Below are 20,516 nucleotides of genomic sequence, written 5' to 3'. Positions count from 1 at the left end.
TGTATTCTTTATCATATCATTATTTTCTTATATTGCATATAATTTTAGCTTTAACCAATCATAAATATCCATGTATGTACAGTCTGGATAAACAAAAAAAGACTTTTTGACCTTTTGTGATCGGTCACTCATTGGAATTCTGCTGGTAATTCTCTTCAAATTTAGCTAATAATGAATTAATTATGGACATGTGAGACAAACTGGTATTTTTCCAAGTCATTAGAACACCTCTACTTTCTATTCATATAAGTATTAGCATTTTGATTTTCATAAATGGAAATGAGGGAAGCCATCTTTAAATAAACTATGAAATTTTCAAGTGTGTACGTGATAAGATTGAACGGAAATTATTTTGTTTACGCTATAAAGAAAAGTAATCATTCAATGACACAGAGATTTACTTGAAAAAGCTAAATGGGCCCTATATTTAAGCTTGACCCTCTCTTCATCTATCGCCGAGTGACCACTGTTATCATTCAGTCAGGACACTTGTTGTGTTTACTTATCAACGTACTATTTAAAGTGGAAGATGGTCATTCTGTCTCGACCATTTTAAAATTTATAAAGATCTTTACCGCCCCACAAGGCCGATCCATGCTGAAAAAAAAATAGGAAAACTGATTAGTAGTCTGATTCCTGATCATGGGAGATAACTCGCTATTTGTTTACTTCCGGATTTTGGTACAGCATGGCGCAGAGTGCAGGCGACTGGTGTCTGATAGAAAGCGATCCTGGTGTTTTCACTGAATTAATTCGAGGTTTCGGTGAGTAAAGGGAGTCGTTTTTGTTTAGAGCCGCTTCTATGTTTGAATACATCACAATTTTTTATACTGACCTTTAAACTTATCACGACTCTTTATTATCTTCGGCGAGACAACTCTAACCACTTCAAGAAAAAGATGCAGACGGACTCTGGATTATGAATTCTTTTCATGACATTCTGCTTTTTACAGCTGTCTATCAAAGATGGAAATGACCCGCATTTTTGGAAGTCTCAAAATCTATTCTGTAGAATCCTATCAACATAATACCTTTAACATTGTCATTGGTATTTTCGTCAGCCCAACAAAGACAATCAAACTTTAATATCAAAGATTGTCAGTAGTTTGACAGAGTATTGGTCTTGAAAGCAAATACAAAAAAAAATATCAAGATTTGAAAACTAATATTACATTTTAGGCTGTAAAGGTGTTCAGGTAGAAGAACTATGGAGTTTAGATCCAGAAAACTTTGCTAACCTCAAGTAAGTTGTATTTACTCTTAGTTTCGGAATTCTTAAAACTTCATTTCATCATCCAAGGACTGTCAGTACTATTTTGAATTTTATGCTCCAATTCACATTAAACCTAATGGGTAAGGTTTGGTTTGCTGTCAAGTGTGCACAGACAAACATTTTTCAGAATTTTTGTACATTTCTCGGGACAGGATGGCTGCTAAGCTTTTGCAAGTCTTTTTAAAACTTTTTAAAGGAACTTGAAAGAGGTTTTCTAATTTTTTTATGTGTATCATGGACATTGATAACACCAACTATCACTGCCACTAAAGATGGGCTTCCTTATTGTTTAGTGTCAAATTAAGCAAACTATTTGATTAATATGTGTTTCTAATGAATTATCATGTATTCTTAATCATATCATTTTGTTCTTATTGCATATAATTAAGAGTTTTTACCAATCATAAATGTCCATGTATGTACAGTCTGGATAAACAAAAAAAGACTTTTTGACATTTCTTGATCAGTCACTCTGCTGGTAATTCTCTTCTAATTTAGCTAATTATGAATTAATTATGGACATGTGAGACAAACTGGTATTTTTCCAAGTCATAAGAACACCTCTACTTTCTATTCATATAAGTATTAGAATTTTTATTTTCATAAATGAAAATAAGGGAATCCATCTTTAAGATATAAGCTTACTGTCCAAATCTACATGTAGACACAATCAATAATTTTTATGCTGTTTTGCAGGCCTGTTCATGGGTTGATATTTCTATTTAAATGGGTTCCAGACAAGGAACCGGACGGTTCTCTAGTGGCTGATAGCAGACTTGATAAAATCTTCTTTGCTAAACAGGTATTCTTTCTTATTATGAGTGAGGGTTGTAGCTCATTTAATTAACAGTAAGAAGTCTGGTTTGATCTGAGACAGTATTGTCAAACTATTCAATCTGCTTTCCCCAGGACTAACTTATAAAAGAACAATTATTGGCCCTGTGAGTGTCCCTCATTGCACACTTCATGACATTACCTTACCACTTATCATTAGCCCATTTCATTTCATACCATTTTCCATAATGAGTTAATGCCCTTGATTTGATATTTTACTCTGACTAACAAGGCCTGAATTTTTAAATTCCTGTATTGAAATATTTTCCCCTATTGCATACTTCTTGTCATTGCCACTGATCATAACCCTAATTAGGGATAGGAAAATTGTTGTCTTGTTGGCCCTGAATGAGTTATTGCCCCTGAATTCAATATGTTAATTCCAGGTTATCAACAATGCCTGTGCCACTCAAGCTATAATTAGTATCTTATTAAACTGTTCACACCAAGATGTCGAGCTTGGAGAAACACTGAAGTCTTTTAAAGAATTCTCACAAAGTTTTGATCCTGCGGTAAGTTATTATGATTGTCTTAACTCAACTAATTAGAAATTTTATATGAAGAAAAAAAAAGGTTTTCATGTGTAATGTAGATACCTATATCTTCTATTTACACCATTCTGATTTGTCTTTGTATGTATATCAGAGATACTTATAGCTTCTATTTACACCATTCTAATTTTCTAGTCTTTGTATGTATATCAGAGATACTTATAACTCCTATTTACACCATTCTGATTTTCTAGTCTTTATATGTGTATCAGGCACTTATAGCTTCTATTTACACCATTCTGATTTTCTAGTCTTTGTATGTGTATTAGACACTTATAGCTTCTATTTACACCATTCTGATTTTCTAGTCTTTGTATGTGTATTAGACACTTATAGCTTCTATTTACAACATTCTGATTGTCTAGTCTTTGTATGTGTATTAGACACTTATAACTTCTATTTACACCATTCTGATTTTCTAGTCTTTGTATGTGTATTAGAGACACTTATAGCTTCTATTTAAACCATTCTGATTTTCTAGTCTTTGTATTTGTATCAGAGACACTTATAGCTTCTATTTAAACCATTCTGATTTTCTAGTCTTTATATGTATATCAGCGACACTTATAAGTTCTATTTACCCCATTCTGATATTCTAGTATTTATGTGTATCAGAGACACTTATAACTTCTAATGTGAAAGTTATCGTCATTGATATTTCAGCTTCGAGGCTTAAGTTTAAGCAACTCAGATGTTATTAAACAGGTCCACAATAGTTTTGCCAGGTAGGCTTAGACTTATACTTTTGTATACAGCAAGATAGCAGCCAATAGGTTTGATGTGCTTGGACTCTATTCATCATTGCTGTCTCGGTAGACATTTATAGCTTGATGAACTTAAAGCTATCATGATAGAATGGGTGGAATTGTGATTCTGTAGGCACTGTGAATAGCTTGTATAACTTTAAAAGGCCAAATGTGGAATCTTTGCAGTAGACATTTGATTTTTTGGATGGTTACAATTTTTTTCAATTGAGATTCAATTTAGTCCTTTAAATATTTGCCTTTACAAGTTGAAAAAGCTCAATTTCAACTACCTGTATAATCATCTTAATATTTGTATTTATTGGTTGCAAGAGCTAACTTTCAGCTATCCATGTCCCTTTTCAAAGTTTAAATCTCATTCTGCGTTTGTCTACAATTCAAGTTTTGACATTCCATTTATGACCAAAGATATCTCTTATTTATTTTGATTCTATCCCAAAATTTTCAGACAACAGATGTTTGAGTTTGATGAGAAACAAGCCAAGAAAGATGATGATGTCTTTCATTTTGTGGGTTATTTGCCCATAGATAATAGGCTGTATGAGCTGGACGGTCTGAAAGATGGACCAGTAGATTTAGGTATGTGTCTTCTTCATTGTGGGTGATTGGGGCTGTCATGAAAAAAAAGGTAACCAGTAGTTTAGTTAGTATTGACACAATACATCGTGGGTGACAGCTTGAAACTTCGTATAACGATATATGATGCGGAATTACTTTTCGAGAAAAATGCAAAAAACTATTTGTACGTGTATTTTGTTAAAATCTTTTTTATTATTTTTTTTACCGCTATACGTGGTTTTCATTCTTTGAAAATATAAACCTCGTATAACAATTTGAGTTCTCCATATTGAACCAAAAACTCGTATAATAATACAGTATATGAGGTTTTTCATTTTCATCCCAGAAAAAAGAACATTGAACCTCGTATAATAATATATTTTACGAGGTTTTAAATCTGACTGTTTATATACGTGTTATTTAATTAGCGCTTTTTGAGTTATTTACAATCAAGCTAAGAATACGAGGTTTTGATCACGAGATCTGCACTTTTACGAGCTTTCAAAGGTACCAAAAAGTCAAAATGACCAAATATGGCATATACGAGGTTTCAAGCGGTCACACACGATATCTTTTTTATCCCATTACTGCATATCATGATACCTATCGTATGTTCTTATATTAAAGGTGCAATCCCCTCCGAAACAGATTGGTTAGATGTAGTTAGACCAGTTATAGAAAAAAGAATGCAGAAGTAAGTCATATTTTTTATTTACCATGATAGACCTGTTCATAAGGCCATACAAAATGGTCTTTTTTTACAGGCCTTTTTTTTCAAAAATCGTGGTGAGATGGCGAATTTATTATTTATAAGCGCTTTTTTTTAGATTTTCAACTGGAATAAATTGGAGCGAGCCAAAGCATTTATTATTTATTACCACAAATTTAATGTACATTTAATATTAAGGCAACAATCAGGTATTTTTGGGCCTGTAAAACAACTATTTATTTTGTATGGCCTAAGTGATTTTATGAAATCTAGAATTTTTTAGGAGAATTTTGGGGTTCCAATTTGAGATCAGCAAACACATCGTCCCTTTTCTTCAGAGAGGGGAAGGAGAAAGGTGAAAATTCTTCACCTTGAATTTAAATTATATTATTATGCTGTTTGTGTTTGGCAACTTGGCATCTCCTTTCAGAGAATTCAAATGGCTAAAACTGTTGATGATTATCTTGGTTTGTCCAATCATTCTTCTCAGTTTTTATGGAAATGTGGACGTATATTGTCGTCGGCCCTGTCTGTCGGTCCGTCAACATTTCTTGTGAACACAATAGAGACTACAGTTTTTATCTGATTTTAATGAAACTTATGTGATAATGTATATTCATGAGATCTTGGTCAAGTTCGAATTGGATGATTTTTCGATGAACATTTTTTGAGTTATTGCCCTTGACTTAAGAAAAATGTGTCAAAATTTGTTTGTGAATACAATAAAGACTACAGTTTTCAACTGATTTTAATGAAATTTGGTGTGATCAATTATATTGATGAGACCCTGGTCAAGTTCGAACTTGACAATTTGTCGATGAACTGTTTTTGAGTTATTGCCCTTGACTTTAAAAAATGCGTTAAAATTTGTATGTGAACACAATAGAGACTACAATTATCAACTGATTTTGATGAAATTTGGTGTGATCATTTATATTGATGAGATCCTGGTTAAATTCGAATTTGACAATTTTTCAATGAACGGTTTGTTAGTTATTGCACTTGACTTAGGAAAAACGCGTCAAAATTTGTTAGTGAACACAATAAAGACTACAGATTTGAACTGATTTTAATGAAATTTTGTGTGATCATTTATATTGATGAGATCCTGGTTAAGTACGAATTTGACAATTATTCGATGAACGGTTTGTGAGTTATTGCCCTTGACGCGTTAGAATTTGTTTGTGAACACAATAGAGACTACAGTTTTCAACTGATTTTAATGAAATTTGGTGTGATCATTTATATTGATGAGATCCTGGTTAAGTACGAATTTGACAATTATTCGATGAATGGTTTGTGAGTTATTGCCCTTGACGCGTTAAAATTTGTATGTGAACACAATAGAGACTACAGTTTTCAACTGATTTTAATGAAACTTATGTGATCATTTATATTGATGAGATCCTGGTTAAGTACGAATTTGACAATTATTCGATGAACGGTTTGTGAGTTATTGCCCTTGACTTAGGAAAAACCTGTTTTGTTAGTGAACACAGTAGAGACTACAGTTTGTCAATTCATAAAATCATAATGTTTAATTTTTTTTTTTTTAGATATAGTAACGATGAAATACATTTTAATTTAATGGCCGTGGTTTCTGATAAGAAGATGTCGTATGAAAAAAAAATGGCAGAGTTATCAAAACAAGCAGAGGTTTGTCCAACTTTTCTTTATTGTTGTAAAACAACAGTGTTTGGCTTTTCAATATGGACATGAAAGAGTACATACTCTTTGTCAAAATTCATCAGCTTTGCCATTTTTTTGATCAATCGTACCTTAATCTCAGAAACGAGAATCTTTAGCCAATTAGAAATAATATCGTGGGTGACCGCTTGAAACCTCATATATGCCATATTTGGTCATTTTGGCTTTTGGTACCGTTCGAAAGCTTGTAAAAGCGCGGATCTGATAATCAAAACCTCGTATTCTTAGCTTGATTGTAAATAACTCAAAAACCACTAATTAAATAACACATATATAAACACTCAGATTTAAAACATCCTAAAATATATTATTATACGAGGTTCAATGTTCCTTTTCTGCTGATGAAAATGAAAAACCTTGTATACTGTATTATTATACGAGTTTTTGGTTCAATAGGCCGAAGATCTCAAATTGTTATACAAGGTTTATATTTTCAAAGAATGAAAACCACGTATAGCGGTAAAAAAAATAATAAAAAAGATTTTAACAAAATACGTACCGGTACAAATAGTTTTTTGTGTTTTTCTCAGAAAAGTAATTCCACGTCATATATCGTTATACGAGGTTTCAAGCGGTCACCCACGATATAGTAATCACAGCTCAAATTTAAGCCTTTAAGTCAGATTAATCCGCGTTTGAAAGTAAAAATAACGACTCTGTTTTTCCTGAAAAGACGTATGTATATAGAAATAGAAAGTGACTACCTAGTTTGAGATATTGTCTATAAGCAAAATTCAAATTTTACCATTGTGCATACTTCCCCTTTAATATTGCTACTAGTAATAGACAAAAACAGACAAAATTAAGGACTGCACTAGAAGATACTTTGAAAAAATGAGGAAATCCACCAATTACCGTAAGTGTGTATAATGCTCACCCCTTCCTCACCCCATCAAAATCTGGAAAAATCCATTTACCCGTATATAATGCATATCCCTTGTTGACGAAAATTTTAAGTTGGAGATGGCATAACGCAGACACCAAAATAGTGAGTGATAACTAGGCATATTCCAGTATCACCTCACTTAGACTAACGACTAACATGAAAATTTTGTACAATATTTCTTTAATGCAATCCTCATTTTTACAATGTATAATCTTCAAAGTCATTTTAAAATTAACCATCATTTGTTATTTTTTTTCCCGTGACAATGAGTCTAAGTTGTCAAAGTCACACACGTATGAATCTCGATTAATAAGACAAAACTAAGCATTAAATGATTGAGGTTTAGATATATTTATATGTTAAATAATCAAAAACTGTATTTACAGAAATGAATATCTTTAAGTCTGTCTTCTCATATTCCCATAAATAGGAATTTTAGTATCAACTGCCCCATGAAAGTAGATGATCATAAACTAATTCATTCATTCATTATATTCCTGATGACGGTGTGAGAACCACATTGAAAGTAAGAAATATTCTAGAAGTATCCATCTTTAAATCGTCTTATTTATCTATAACTCGCGCTTCATAAATCTAGTAAGTTTTGCGTGTTATATTTTCTAGTCCAGTGGAATGATGACTGATAATGTACAATCAGAGATAACAAAATTAAAAATGTTAATAGCTGAAGAAGAAGACAAAATGAATCGATATAAGGTCAGTAGCCAAATATGGTAAGGGTGCGGGTCTTGTCAAGCGTTCCACCAACCGGTTGCGGACACACAACCAAACAAAAAATCTCCAGTTGGTCGTTTCCCACTATGTGAACATTCACATGCGGGTAAGGCAATTGAAAGGAAAATGAATCTTGCAGACGATAAAACAATCAGTGACAAAAATCAAGCTTGTTTGATATGATAAATCTAGTGTTGAAACGGTTAGTGAATTTTACAAACCGGGTAACCGTCGGCAATAACCGTTTGTTACCCGGATAATTACTAAAGATTATAAAAGGAGTCAAAAACGGCATTTGCGGTGGTAACTCACCGTTAACTAAACTAGAGTAAGTGTAAATGAACACCCAGGAAGATTTTGGATAGTTCCCCATGAATGATCGGTACAAAGCCTCTGCTTCAATGTAAGATTATGAGCGGGCCTGACAGCGCTCAAGACGGACTGGCGCCATTCTCACTCATTGCTGCAGTTTCTAACAGATCAAAGGTTTTTATACCAGTTGTGGGGTCAGTGTAATGAGTGTATCTCATTGAAGTCGCCTCGAATCAGCGTACTGGTTCCACGACTGGTATAAAACTATTGTCTCAATGAATCCGTACTCATGCATATTAATAAGCTTGAAGCTGATTGACAATCAAGAAGAAACAAACAGCCAATGAGATGAGAGTTAATAAAAAGTAATACGATCTTTATAACTGTTTTATTCTAAGCAACTCGTACCCGATTGAAATAATAAAAATAATAACAAAACTTTTTACTTCTTATAAAATTGACGGTTAACCGATAATCTCAAATCAGACCCTCTTACCTGTGAAATACTAACCGAAATCGGTTAACTGATTAACTGTTTTAACACTATATAAATCCTGTCTACCGTGCGATAATCTTCTTGTGGAATCACAGGCATCGCACCATTACAGAACTCAGCATTTAAGGAAGTCCACATGGCTAATAATATTTATTTGGTATATTTTATTTGACCTTTCACAAAGTCTGCACCCAAGTAAAATATTATGTACTGTCTGTGGGAGCTTTGAGGTCTTCCTTTAAGGCTTTAGTATGCATGTTGAAGGAGTTGTTTTGTTGTTGGAATGACATGAAAATCCCCGGCTACCGACTGTCCAATATGATATAGTTGATTCATTTTTCATTTCAGAAAGAAAATATACGAAGGCGACACAATTATCTACCTTTTATCATGGAGTTATTAAAAATCTTGGCCAAAGAACAAGAGTTACTGCCCCTCATACAAAAAGTAAGTTAGAAAGTTATGAAGTCTTACAAAGTTAAGTTATAAAGTTTTTCATTATAATTAAGTTTTACCTTGTATGTAACACATTTTTTTACATTAAAAGTGAGTTATGAACTTTTTCATTATAATTAAGTTTTACCTTGTAAGTAATAATTTTTTTTCATTAAAAGTAAGTTATGAAGTTTTACATTATATGTAAGTTATGAAGTTTTACATTATGATTATGTTTTACCTTGTAAGTAAGTTAAGAAGTTTTGCATTAAAAGTAGGTTATGAAGTTTTACATTAAAAGTAAGTAATAAAGTTTTACATTATAAGTAAGTTATGAAGTTTTACATTAAAAGTAAGTTATGAAGTTTTACATTAAAAGTAAGTTATAAAGTTTTACATTATAAGTATGTTATAAAGTTGTTAGGAAGTTTTACATTATGAGTAAGTTATGGAGTTTTACATTAAAAATATGTAATGAAGTTTTACATTATAAGTAAGTTATGAAGTTTTACATTAAAAGTAAGTTATAAAGTTTTACATTAAAAGTAGATTATGAAGTTGTTATTAAGTTTTACATTATAAGTAAGTTATGAAGTTGTTAGGAAGTTTTACATTATGAGTAAGTTATGAAGTTTTACATTATGAGTAAGTTATGAAGTTTTACATTAAAAATAAGTAATGAAGTTTTACGTTATAAGTAAGTTATGAAGTTTTACATTATAAGTAAGTTATGAAGTTGTTATGAAGTTTTACATTATAAGTAAGTTATGAAGTTTTTCATTATGATTATGTTTTCCCTTGTAAGTAAGTTACTTAGTTTTACATTAAAAGTAGTTATGAAGTTTTATATAAAAAGTAAGTTATGAAGTTTTACATTATAAGTAAGTTATGAAGTTTTTCATTTTAAGTAAGTTATGAAGTTTTACATTGAAAGTAAGTTATGAAGTTTTATATAAAAAGAAAGTTATGAAGTTTTACGTTATAAGTAAGTTATGAAGTTTTTCATTTTAAGTAAGTTATGAAGTCTGCATTAAAAGTAAGTTATGAAGTTTTACATTAAAAGTAATTTATGAAGTTTTACATTATAAGTAAGTTATAAAGTTTTACATTATAAGTATGTTATGAAGTTTTACATTATAAATAAGTAATGAAGTTTTACATTATAAGTAAGTTATGAAGTTGTTATGAAGTGTTACATTGTAAGTAAGTTATGAAGTTGTTATGAAGTTTTACATTAAAAGTAAGTTATTTAGTTTTACATTATGAGTAAGTTATGAAGTCTACATTAAACGTAAATTATGAAGTTTTACACTATGATTATGTTTTACCTTGTAAGTAAGTTATTTAGTTTTACATTATAAGTAAGTTATTTAGTTTTACATTATAAGTAAATTATGAAGTTTTACCTTGTAAGTAAGTTACTTAGTTTTACATTAAAAGTAGTTTAGGAAGTTTTACATTATAAGTAAGTTATGAAGTTTTACATTATGATTATGTTTTACCTTGTAAGTAAGTTACTTAGTTTTACATTAAAAGTAGTTTAGGAAGTTTTACATTATAAGTAAGTTATGAAGTTTTACATTAAAAGTAGGTTATGAAGTTTTACATTAAAAGTAAGTTATGAAGTTTTACATTACAAGTAAGTTATGAAGTTGTTATGAAGTTTTACATTATAAGTAAGTTATGAAGTTGTTATGAAGTTTTACATTATAAGTAAGTTATGAAGTTTTACATTATAAGTAAGTTGTGAAGTTTTACATTATTTACTTTATAAGTGGTGTGAAGCAGCATCTGCTAACGTCATTTTTAACAATTTTTAAAACTTTGTTTTTTTAATAGGTTTTTTTCTCAAAGTATATGTTAGAATACATCAAATTGAAGCAGTTTTATTTTAATTGCAACAGTTGTCCCTCCCATTAATTCTGTCTGCCTCATTTTTGTACCCCCAGTACCTAATGACACGTCTCATGTGTTGAATCTCATGTCTCATGTGTTGAATCTCATGTGTTGAATCTCATGACTCATGTGTTGAATCTCGTTTGTTGAATCTCATGTGATGAATCATTATGATATACGTATATATAAATGTGTAATGACATGTATATACAACTTCTTATCAATCTATTACTGTATTTTTGTAGGCACGAGATATTGCCAATCAGAAGAAGAAAGAAAGGGAGAAAACTCAAGATAAGAATTAGTTCTGTTAAATTATGGAATGTTTTTGTGGTTGAGTTACTGGCATTATTGTTTGTTTTGTTCATTGTTTTCATGGTGGTGGGAGAGTTTTACAAATTAACAAACCAACATTTTTTGTCAGCGAGAATGGTGTGTAAAAATGTTCTGCTATGGAATTTTGTGACTGAATTGAATCTAGAAAAGTTGATTGCAATAACGAGAAAGAAACGTTTTTATATTACAAGGACACCAACTTAGGTTATTAAGGATCCTTTGTACCAGCTGGTCCTTGATCAATCATCAATATTTAACAAGGATAACAAATTAGGCTGAGGACCGCCAGCTCGACGTGATCAATCATTCATGTTTTACAAGGATAACAAATTGGATACTTAAGGACTACCAGTTGGTCCTTGATCAAACATTTATTGTATACAATGACATCTTAGGAGGTTCTGGACTATCCTTTCTATCAGCTGATCTTTGAAAAAAGATTTATTGTATTGAAGGACACCTAAGGAGGTTCTGGACAATCCTTTCTATCAGCTGATCCTTGAAAAAACATTTATTGTATAAAAGGACACCTAAGGAGGTTCTAGACGATCCTTTCTGTCAGTTGATTTTTAAAAAAACATATATCGTATTAAGGGACACCTAAGGAGGTTCTAGACAAGCCTTTCTATCAGCTGATCCTTGAAAAATCATTTATTGTAATAAAGGACACCTTAGGAGGTTCTAGACGACTTCCTATCAGCTGATCCTTGAAAAAAAATTTCTTATAATAAAGGACACCTTAGGAGGTTCTGGACAATCCTTTCTATCAGCTGATCCTTGAAAAAACATTTCTTATAATTAAGGACACCTTAGGAGGTTCTGGACGATCCTTTCTATCAACTGATCCTTGAAAAAACATTTCTTATAATTAAGGACACCTTAGGAGGTTCTGGACGATCCTTTCTATCAACTGATCCTTGAAAAAACATTTATTGTAATAAAGGACACCTAAGGAGGTTTTGGACGATCCTTTCTATCACCTGATCCTTGAAAAAAAATTTACTTTATACAAGGATACCTTAAGTTCTTGAGGATACTACTTCCTAGCCGATTCTTGCTATAATGTCTATACACATTTACAGCTGGGTGGGCCGAAATAATGCAGAAAAAAAAATTCTTCCCTATTATACAAATATTTGGATTCTCATGGATACTGTCGATATACTGCTTCTAGCCAAACCTCTTGACATTGATAACTGATAATCCATAACCAATTACAGCTAGATTGGCCATGGAGTCACAATTGTGGTGTTCTTGTTTGTAACACTATCCCACCGCTTTTCATACTTATGTTGTCATGTAAGCATTAAACTTTATTGTTAAACACTGAGTTATAGCCCTTGAATGCTAACTTGAGAAATTATATTTGACTTTCATGAAATACAGGCCCGTAGCGAGACTCGATTGTTCAGAGTAATATATCCGGAGGGGAAAGTGTGTGTTGTTTAGTTGCAGTTATGGAAGTGGTCGGTTGTCAGAATTTTTCCAGGAAGGCAATCTATTTCTTTTTTGGAGGAGGGGATCATTAGCACGTGCTGCAACCCCGGGGCATTAGGTGAGTGTCTCATCCTTGTCAGCCCCTACACTATGGAATGATCAACCAAGGTATTATCTCGATCTCTGCTAAGGGAGCTGCGGCGGCTCAGTGAGTTTGCTCGCTAACTTAAAGGTCTAGGGTTCAATCCCGGCATATGTCGAGATAATACCTTCGGATTTTTCAACCCGGTTTCCCCCCTGTCAGTGATGCAGATACTGACATCAGATGCTGACATGGAAAAGGCGTCTAGTCGTTCGGATGGATCTATAAACCGAGGCCCCATGTGCCATAGGCTGTGCACGTTAAAGATCCCTCGACAGTTGGAAATCGAAAAAGAGCAGGCTGATGCCGCTGTCCTGGCAAAATTTCCCCCATTGTACCCTGTATGGCGTTGCCCGTCTTCATTAGCCCACATGGTGCAGAAAAGTAGGACGTAAAACTCATTCATTTCATTTGAACTATTCAAACATACTGCATCGTGGTAGTACTGGAAAAAGTTGGGGGATAAAGACTTTTGACTGTTGTGTACAGCGACAAAGGTTAAGAAATATCTATTTATTATGCCCTTCATCAAACTTTTGATTGCTCCCCCTTGGTGGTTTCTTCTTCACAGTATACGATAGAGTACTCCTCAGTTATATCCTTCTCAGGTCGTCTGGCCAGCGGTTCTAGCGCCAAAACAACCCCGCCACATATAAGGCAGGCACCAATCAGCTGAAAGCACGAGGTGTATGTATTCGTCAAATCTTTAAGGCTCCCTGAAAAATCCCGAAAACCTATATTAGAGCTACAGTAATTGCGATTAACAGGCGTGAGTAGTTTGAATAACATTCAAAGGCTCGAGTTCTTTGACCATTAAGCTAAGATTCCATATACGCGTCATGCGGACATAAATGGCCCTTGCGGATCCGTCATGCGTCAAATATGATTCCATATGTGCATTAAACATATGCGTTATCTTTCTTTTGACGCACGGGCCTCTAGACAGATGGATGCTTTGGTGCCTTTAAAAGACAGGGAATCCCCACAAAATACGTCACATTTTGGGAGATCTCCGCGCGGAAAGGCGTCCGGATGCGTCAAAAATCGCTACACCCGGCGATTTCTTTTTTTTTGACGCATGACGGAGACCATTTGACGGATACCACTTCCGCATACACATATGGAATGATACCCTCTTAAACCAACCATTTCGATTTTTAACGCATGACGAATCCGCATGACGCTTATATGGAATCTTAGTTTAAGACTCTAATTTAGGTAGGCTATTATACAGTCAAACAGACGTCTGGATTTATATTCCAAAAAGTGCGTACGTAGACAAAGTCTTTAGCTTTTTAAGCCGCAAAAGCGAATATTTAAACTACTATATACCTTTTAAGTGATACTACGTCTTAGAATAAACATAAAATTTTAATTCTTAAGAATGGTCAATATGAGTATATATTCATCAGTGAACTTATCTGGTGTCATAAAGTTACAATAGAATCTAGAAAATTGGAAAATTCATTTAACTAAGTGATTATTGAAAAACGCTTAATCATAATATTAAGCGTTTTTCAATAGTTAATTGCATATTTATGGATAATTACTAAGTTTTTTGGATTTATCGGATTATATAAGGATCCTGTTATGTTATTTATGACACCAGGTATATCGACTGATGAATAAATGCTCTTATTGGCCAAGTTTACAATTTTTAAATTGTTTGTTTATCCTAAAACGTTGTATCCCTTTAATGATTGCATAGATTATTATTATTGTGAAAATCAGTTCTATTGACAAAAGCAAAATAAAACTCGACTTTACGTTCTGTTGTATGGGAATCACAACGTCAATGAAGGTGTACAATGATACTATATTTCGACACGTCTGCACGTCTTTAGAGAGTCTACATTATTTAACATAACTTAACGCATACAATGTGGGGCGTATATTGTCGTTGCCAATGCCTTTATGTCGTATAGACGTTTGAATGACCTCGTATAACTTACCTATAATTGGATAAAACGTCAGTGAGCATGCTCCACTGAAAATCTGCACAAATCCAAAGACTTTAGCAAATTGCTCATAACCCACCAAATCTATCACAACTTCACCGAGTAAAGAAAAGAATGTACCATTTAAAACCCCGAAAACACAGGCCATAGCCATGAGTGATACAAAAGTACGATAATATGACACAAATTCGAACATTATCCCGAGCATTACTAGGGAAAATATGCATATATATTGACCTTTAATGAGTTGAAATTGTATAATAAATGCTGCTACCACACGGAATATTATATCTAGCAATCCGATCACAGTGAGCAGTAGGGAGGCCTGATAGTCGCTTAATCCTCTCTCTATGGCCAACGCCGGAATGAAACTCTCAGCCGATAGGATTCCCGTTCTCGATATCGGCCAATAACCCACCAAAATCCAAAACATGGGCGTTTTGAACAGGCTTAAGTCTAAAAGTTTCTTAAATTTCGAGAACAGTTTTTCTTGTTTGCTTTCTGGTTGAGGTGGAAAATTTTGAACGGACGTCACGACCAGGTCCACGAGACTTGGACTGCTGGTATAAATGTTTTGGTGTGATCTCGTTCTGGTGTGAGCGTGCGGATGCAGATGTCCGACAGAATGCAACGACAGCATTGACATGGCTGGTGAACTGGCATTTGATAACTGTAAAATTCGTTTGTGTTGAGGCAATGCATAGATGTTATTTTCGGAAGAATGAATATTTTGATGCGCTGCTTGGAGGTCATGGCCTAACGATTGCTGTAATCGTTTTCTGAAATCGTCATGGCTGCACGATTCTTTTATGTTGATCGTGTCTGTTGAAAGTCTGATTACATGGCCGTTCAACATTGTTTCCTTTGATTCGGGCTCGGTGTCGTCCACGCTTTGGTTTCTCGATGCAGACTTCTCTGGGTCTCTGTACAGTGCAGCACACACAATGGCTTGAGCCATGACCCCACCCAATATCAACTGCGTTCCACGTAATCCATAATTGTCTAAGAGATGGGTGGTGATTTGGGGCATCAACATGACTCCAGCACTAACCCCTGCGTTAGAAATGGCCATGGCGAATCCTTGTCGTTTCTTAAAATTTCGTCCCAGGAGTACCATACTAGGTCCAAATGAACAACCATGTCCAATACCTAAAAAAAAGTAAACCGAAGTTTTACTTCCTACATTCTTCGTATGGCTAATTAAATGGTTGAAAAGTAGTTATACGCCCAAATTCAATTTTCTGCTCTGATTTACCTGATGAAATTGTCCTGTACATGTCTGATCCATATGCGATGGAAATCTACATGTATCGTGAAAAATGTTCTGGAAATAAAATGGGTTGGGCTGGTTTAGATGAACTGTTTCGGACAATGCATTGATATAACAAGTTCAAATATAGTCTGTTTTAAAAGTAAGAATATCGACACCCGTTTTTGGCCAATTATCCGCTGTTGAACGTTAAAATAACTCGTCTTTTTTTGAGACTCTGCCATATATACAGAAAATACATAGAAATAGAAAGAAAAATCCCTAGTTTAAGAGCTTTTTCTAAGGATTTTTGCGACTTATGTACCTAATACTCCTGAAGACGATTTTTACATATTGAAGACCCAAATCAACCTTCGAAAGTGGCAAACCTGTTTTGCACTGTTTTGCACTTTAAAAGCGGAAACAAATATATACTGGAAAGAACCAACTCAAACTAGTTTAACCAGTTTCAATGAATAAGCAAAAATACAAAACGAGGTTATGGTTAAAGGAATACTACCCCTTAGGATTACCAACAAATTTAAGTTTTTAAACTCGACCAGAAAGAGTCTAAATTCACCAGCGGACGTTGTATTTGGAGTCATAACTATACAACAGAATTCCTCTACAATCTCATTCATAAAACTATGTAATTATCCATAAAACTTTAGGTAAATATTGTTAATGCGCTTTTCAATTATCACCTTATGGTGTTATGGATTTGGTTTACCAAACAAGTCACTCTGTTGTAAAGTTATGAAGCGTGGGTTTAACTTTTTCTTTACTGAGCTAACCGCTCTCATATAATGTTTCGATTCTTAAAGATGGGTTTCCTGTTTCCTTATTTTTAGTGTCAAATTAAGCAAACTATTTGATTAATTGGTGTTTCTAATGAATTATCATGTATTCTTAATCATATCATTATGTTCTTATTGCATATAATTAAGAGTTTAAACCAATCATAAATGTCCATGTATGTACAGTCTGGATAAACAATAAACAAAACAAGAAGACTTTTTGACCTTTCTTGATCGATCAATCATTGAAATTCTGCTGGTATCCCTTCTACTTTCTATTCATATAAGTATTAGCATTTTCATTTTCATAAATAAAAATAAGGGAACCCATCTTTAAGTATATTTAGATGAATCGTGGCGTGATAATAGGTTAGAAAATCAGAATGGCGCAAGTACGAGTGTCCTTGATACACATACAAAGGATAGAAAATCAGAATGTTGTAAATAGAAGCTATAAGTGTCTCTGATACACATATAAAGACTAGAAAATCAGAATGATGTAAATAGAAGCTATAAAGTGTCTAATACACATACAAAGACTAGAAAATCAGAATGGTGTAAATAGAAGCTATAAGTGTCTAATACACATACAAAGACTAGAAAATCAGAATGGTGTAAATAGAAGCTATAAGTGTCTAATACACATATAAAGACTAGAAAATCAGAATGGTGTAAATAGAAGCTATAAATATTCCTGATACACATACAAAGACTAGAAAATCAGAATGGTGTAAATAGAAGCTATAAGTGTCCCTGATACACATACAAAGACTAGAAAATCAGAATGGTGTAAATAGAAGCTATAAGTGTCTAATACACATACAAAGACTAGAAAATCAGAATGGTGTAAATAGAAGCAATAAGTGTCCCTGATATACATACAAAGACTAGAAAATCAGAATGGTGTAAATAGAAGCTATAAGTGTCCCTGATACATATATAAAGACTAGAAAATCAGAATGGTGTAAATAGAAGCTATAAGTGTCCCTGATACACATAAATAATCTTCAGAAACGGAAGGCTTAAAACTTGATTGAATAACATTGTGGACCACAAAACTTACCAACTAAACAGCTCTGAGAAAAGATGATGAATTCCACGCTCATAGCTAAAGCACTGATAGAAACTCCAATTGCACATATGGCTGCTCCAAACATTGCAAATTTCCGAATACTGCAGTAGTCCAATAATATACCCATCACCATTAAAGCTGTAATGAAAGCATGAAAAGAATATTGAAACTGCTGAGATAATAATACAGCTGCTGAGATAATAATACAGCTGCTGAGATAATAATACAGCTGCTGAGATAATAATACAGCTGCTGAGATAATAATACAGCTGCTGAGATAATAATACAGCTGCTGAGATGATAATACAACTGCTGAGATAATAATACAGCTGCTGAGATAATAATACAGCTGCAATGAAACATCAATAATGATTACACATCAGAAAGACGTACATTTTGTACCTTTAAAGCTGCAATGAAACATCAATAATGATTACACATCAGAAAGACGTACATTTCGTACCTTTAAAGCTGCAATGAAACATCAATAATGATTACACATCAGAAAGACGTACATTTTGTACCTTTAAAGCTGCAATGAAACATCAATAATGATTACACATCAGAAAGACGTACATTTTGTACCTTTAAAGCTGCAATGAAACATCAATAATGATTACACATCAGAAAGACGTACATTTTGTACCTTTAAAGCTGCAATGAAACATCAATAATGATTACACATCAGAAAGACGTACATTTCGTACCTTTAAAGCTGCAATGAAACAAGGATTAGTAAAACGTATTTTTCAGCTTTAGATCTGCCATGAAAGAACGAAAAGAGACTAAAACTACATAGGAAGTACAGTCTGTTCCATTAAAGCTGCCATAAAGCCAAGAAAGGGCGTCTTAAGCCCTGAAGAAAAGAAATTTTGGAATTAAAGCTGCAGTGAAAAACAAAAAAAAAGTCCCAATCAAAATTAATCCCTTTTTTTTTCACCAAAAAATAGAAGCTGCTATGAATCCAAGAGAAATGGGTATTTAAAGTGATACTACGTCTTAGAATGAACATAAAATTTAAAGATTTTAAACGTGGCCAATAAGAGCCAGTAGATATACCTGGTGTCATAAATAACATAACAGGATCGTTACACAATCCGATAAATCCAAAAAACTTAATAAATATGCAATTAGCTATTGAAAAACGCTTAATATCAAGATTAAGCGTTTTTCAATAATTACTTAGTTTTATGAGTTTTCCAATTTTCCAGATTTTACAGGGATTCTGTTGTAACTTTATGACACCAGGTAAGTTAACTGATGAATATATACTCATATTGACCATTTCGAGAACTTTAATTTTATGTTCGTTCTAAGACATAGTATCACTTCAAGGTCTGAAAAAATAGATGTTCTCTGTTATTAAAACTTTGTAAGAAATAAGTCATTGGTGTAATCCGAAGTAATATATTATTTTGTAATATTAAGCTATATGAGTATATATACATATATACATGTATACTAAACTATTTATCAGTAACGACAACCATATTTTGAAATCTTATTTTGGACCATTCATGGTGCAATGAAATAAGGAATAAATAGAAAATAAATCATGTTAACCTATAGGAACAATACCATGTACCATTAAAGCCAACATGTAGCAATAGAAAATAAAATGAAATAAATGTGGTTTTATGTCCTGCAAAACAATGGAAAGCCCAATCAGCTGGTGATGTAAACATTTAGACAGCTATAAACATCAGAAAGTAGACTCTATCAACTAGTTCAGTTTAAATTTTACTCAAATCAGCTGGTTAAGTAAATATTTACTTACTTCACATACATCTGAAATTAGACTCTATCAGCTAGTAAAGTAAAGTATACAAACAGTTGAAATTGAGCTCTATCCGCTAGTAAAGTAAATATTTAGACTACTATACATACATCTGAAATTTGACTCTATCAGCTAGTAAAGTAAAGTATACAAACAGTTGAAATTGAGCTCTATCCGCTAGTAAAGTAAATATTTAGACTACTATACATACATCTGAAATTTGACTCTATCAGCTAGTAAAGTAAAGTATACAAACAGTTGAAATTGAGCTCTATCCGCTAGTAAAGTAAATATTTAGACTACTGTACATACATCTGAAATTTGACTCTATCAGCTAGTAAAGTAAAGTATACAAACAGTTGAAATTGAGCTCTATCCGCTAGTAAAGTAAATATTTAGACTACTGTACATACATCTGAAATTTGACTCTATCAGCTAGTAAAGTAAAGTATACAAACAGTTGAAATTGAGCTCTATCCGCTAGTAAAGTAAATATTTAGACTACTGTACATACATCTGACATTGGACTCTATCAGCTAGTTAAGTAAAGTATACAAACAGTCGAAATTCAGCTCTATCCGCTAGTAAAGTA

The 20,516-nt window shown here is 33.0% G+C and overlaps 2 protein-coding genes across 2 annotated transcripts in view; one reads left to right on the top strand and one right to left on the bottom strand.

Annotated features, from left to right (window-relative positions):
* Positions 1–680: 680 nt before the first annotated feature.
* On the top strand, positions 681–11,461 carry LOTGIDRAFT_236234 (hypothetical protein; the record flags this gene model as incomplete). The annotated part of the gene is made up of 11 exons (XM_009066538.1): positions 681–764; positions 1,180–1,243; positions 1,970–2,075; positions 2,494–2,619; positions 3,322–3,383; positions 3,871–4,001; positions 4,608–4,674; positions 6,246–6,345; positions 7,907–7,999; positions 9,174–9,272; positions 11,402–11,461. Exons 1-11 carry the CDS (start codon positions 689–691, stop codon positions 11,459–11,461), a joined length of 984 nt encoding a protein of 327 aa, XP_009064786.1. The 5' UTR covers positions 681–688.
* Positions 11,462–13,571: 2,110 nt separating this feature from the next.
* The window catches only part of LOTGIDRAFT_236233 (hypothetical protein), a 21,849-nt gene continuing 14,904 nt past the window's right edge, over positions 13,572–20,516 (bottom strand). Inside the window, exons 3-5 of the mRNA XM_009066537.1 lie at positions 18,139–18,285; positions 15,024–16,178; positions 13,572–13,787 (exon numbers count right to left, since the gene is read on the bottom strand). Of these exons, the coding sequence (XP_009064785.1) occupies positions 13,600–13,787; positions 15,024–16,178; positions 18,139–18,285 (1,490 nt within the window). The 3' untranslated portion in view covers positions 13,572–13,599. The remainder of the gene's footprint in view (positions 13,788–15,023; positions 16,179–18,138; positions 18,286–20,516) is intronic.

Source organism: Lottia gigantea (assembly GCF_000327385.1).
Source record: "Lottia gigantea unplaced genomic scaffold LOTGIsca_77, whole genome shotgun sequence".
Classification (NCBI taxonomy): domain Eukaryota; kingdom Metazoa; phylum Mollusca; class Gastropoda; family Lottiidae; genus Lottia; species Lottia gigantea.
This window is presented reverse-complemented; position numbering and strand designations above follow the sequence as displayed.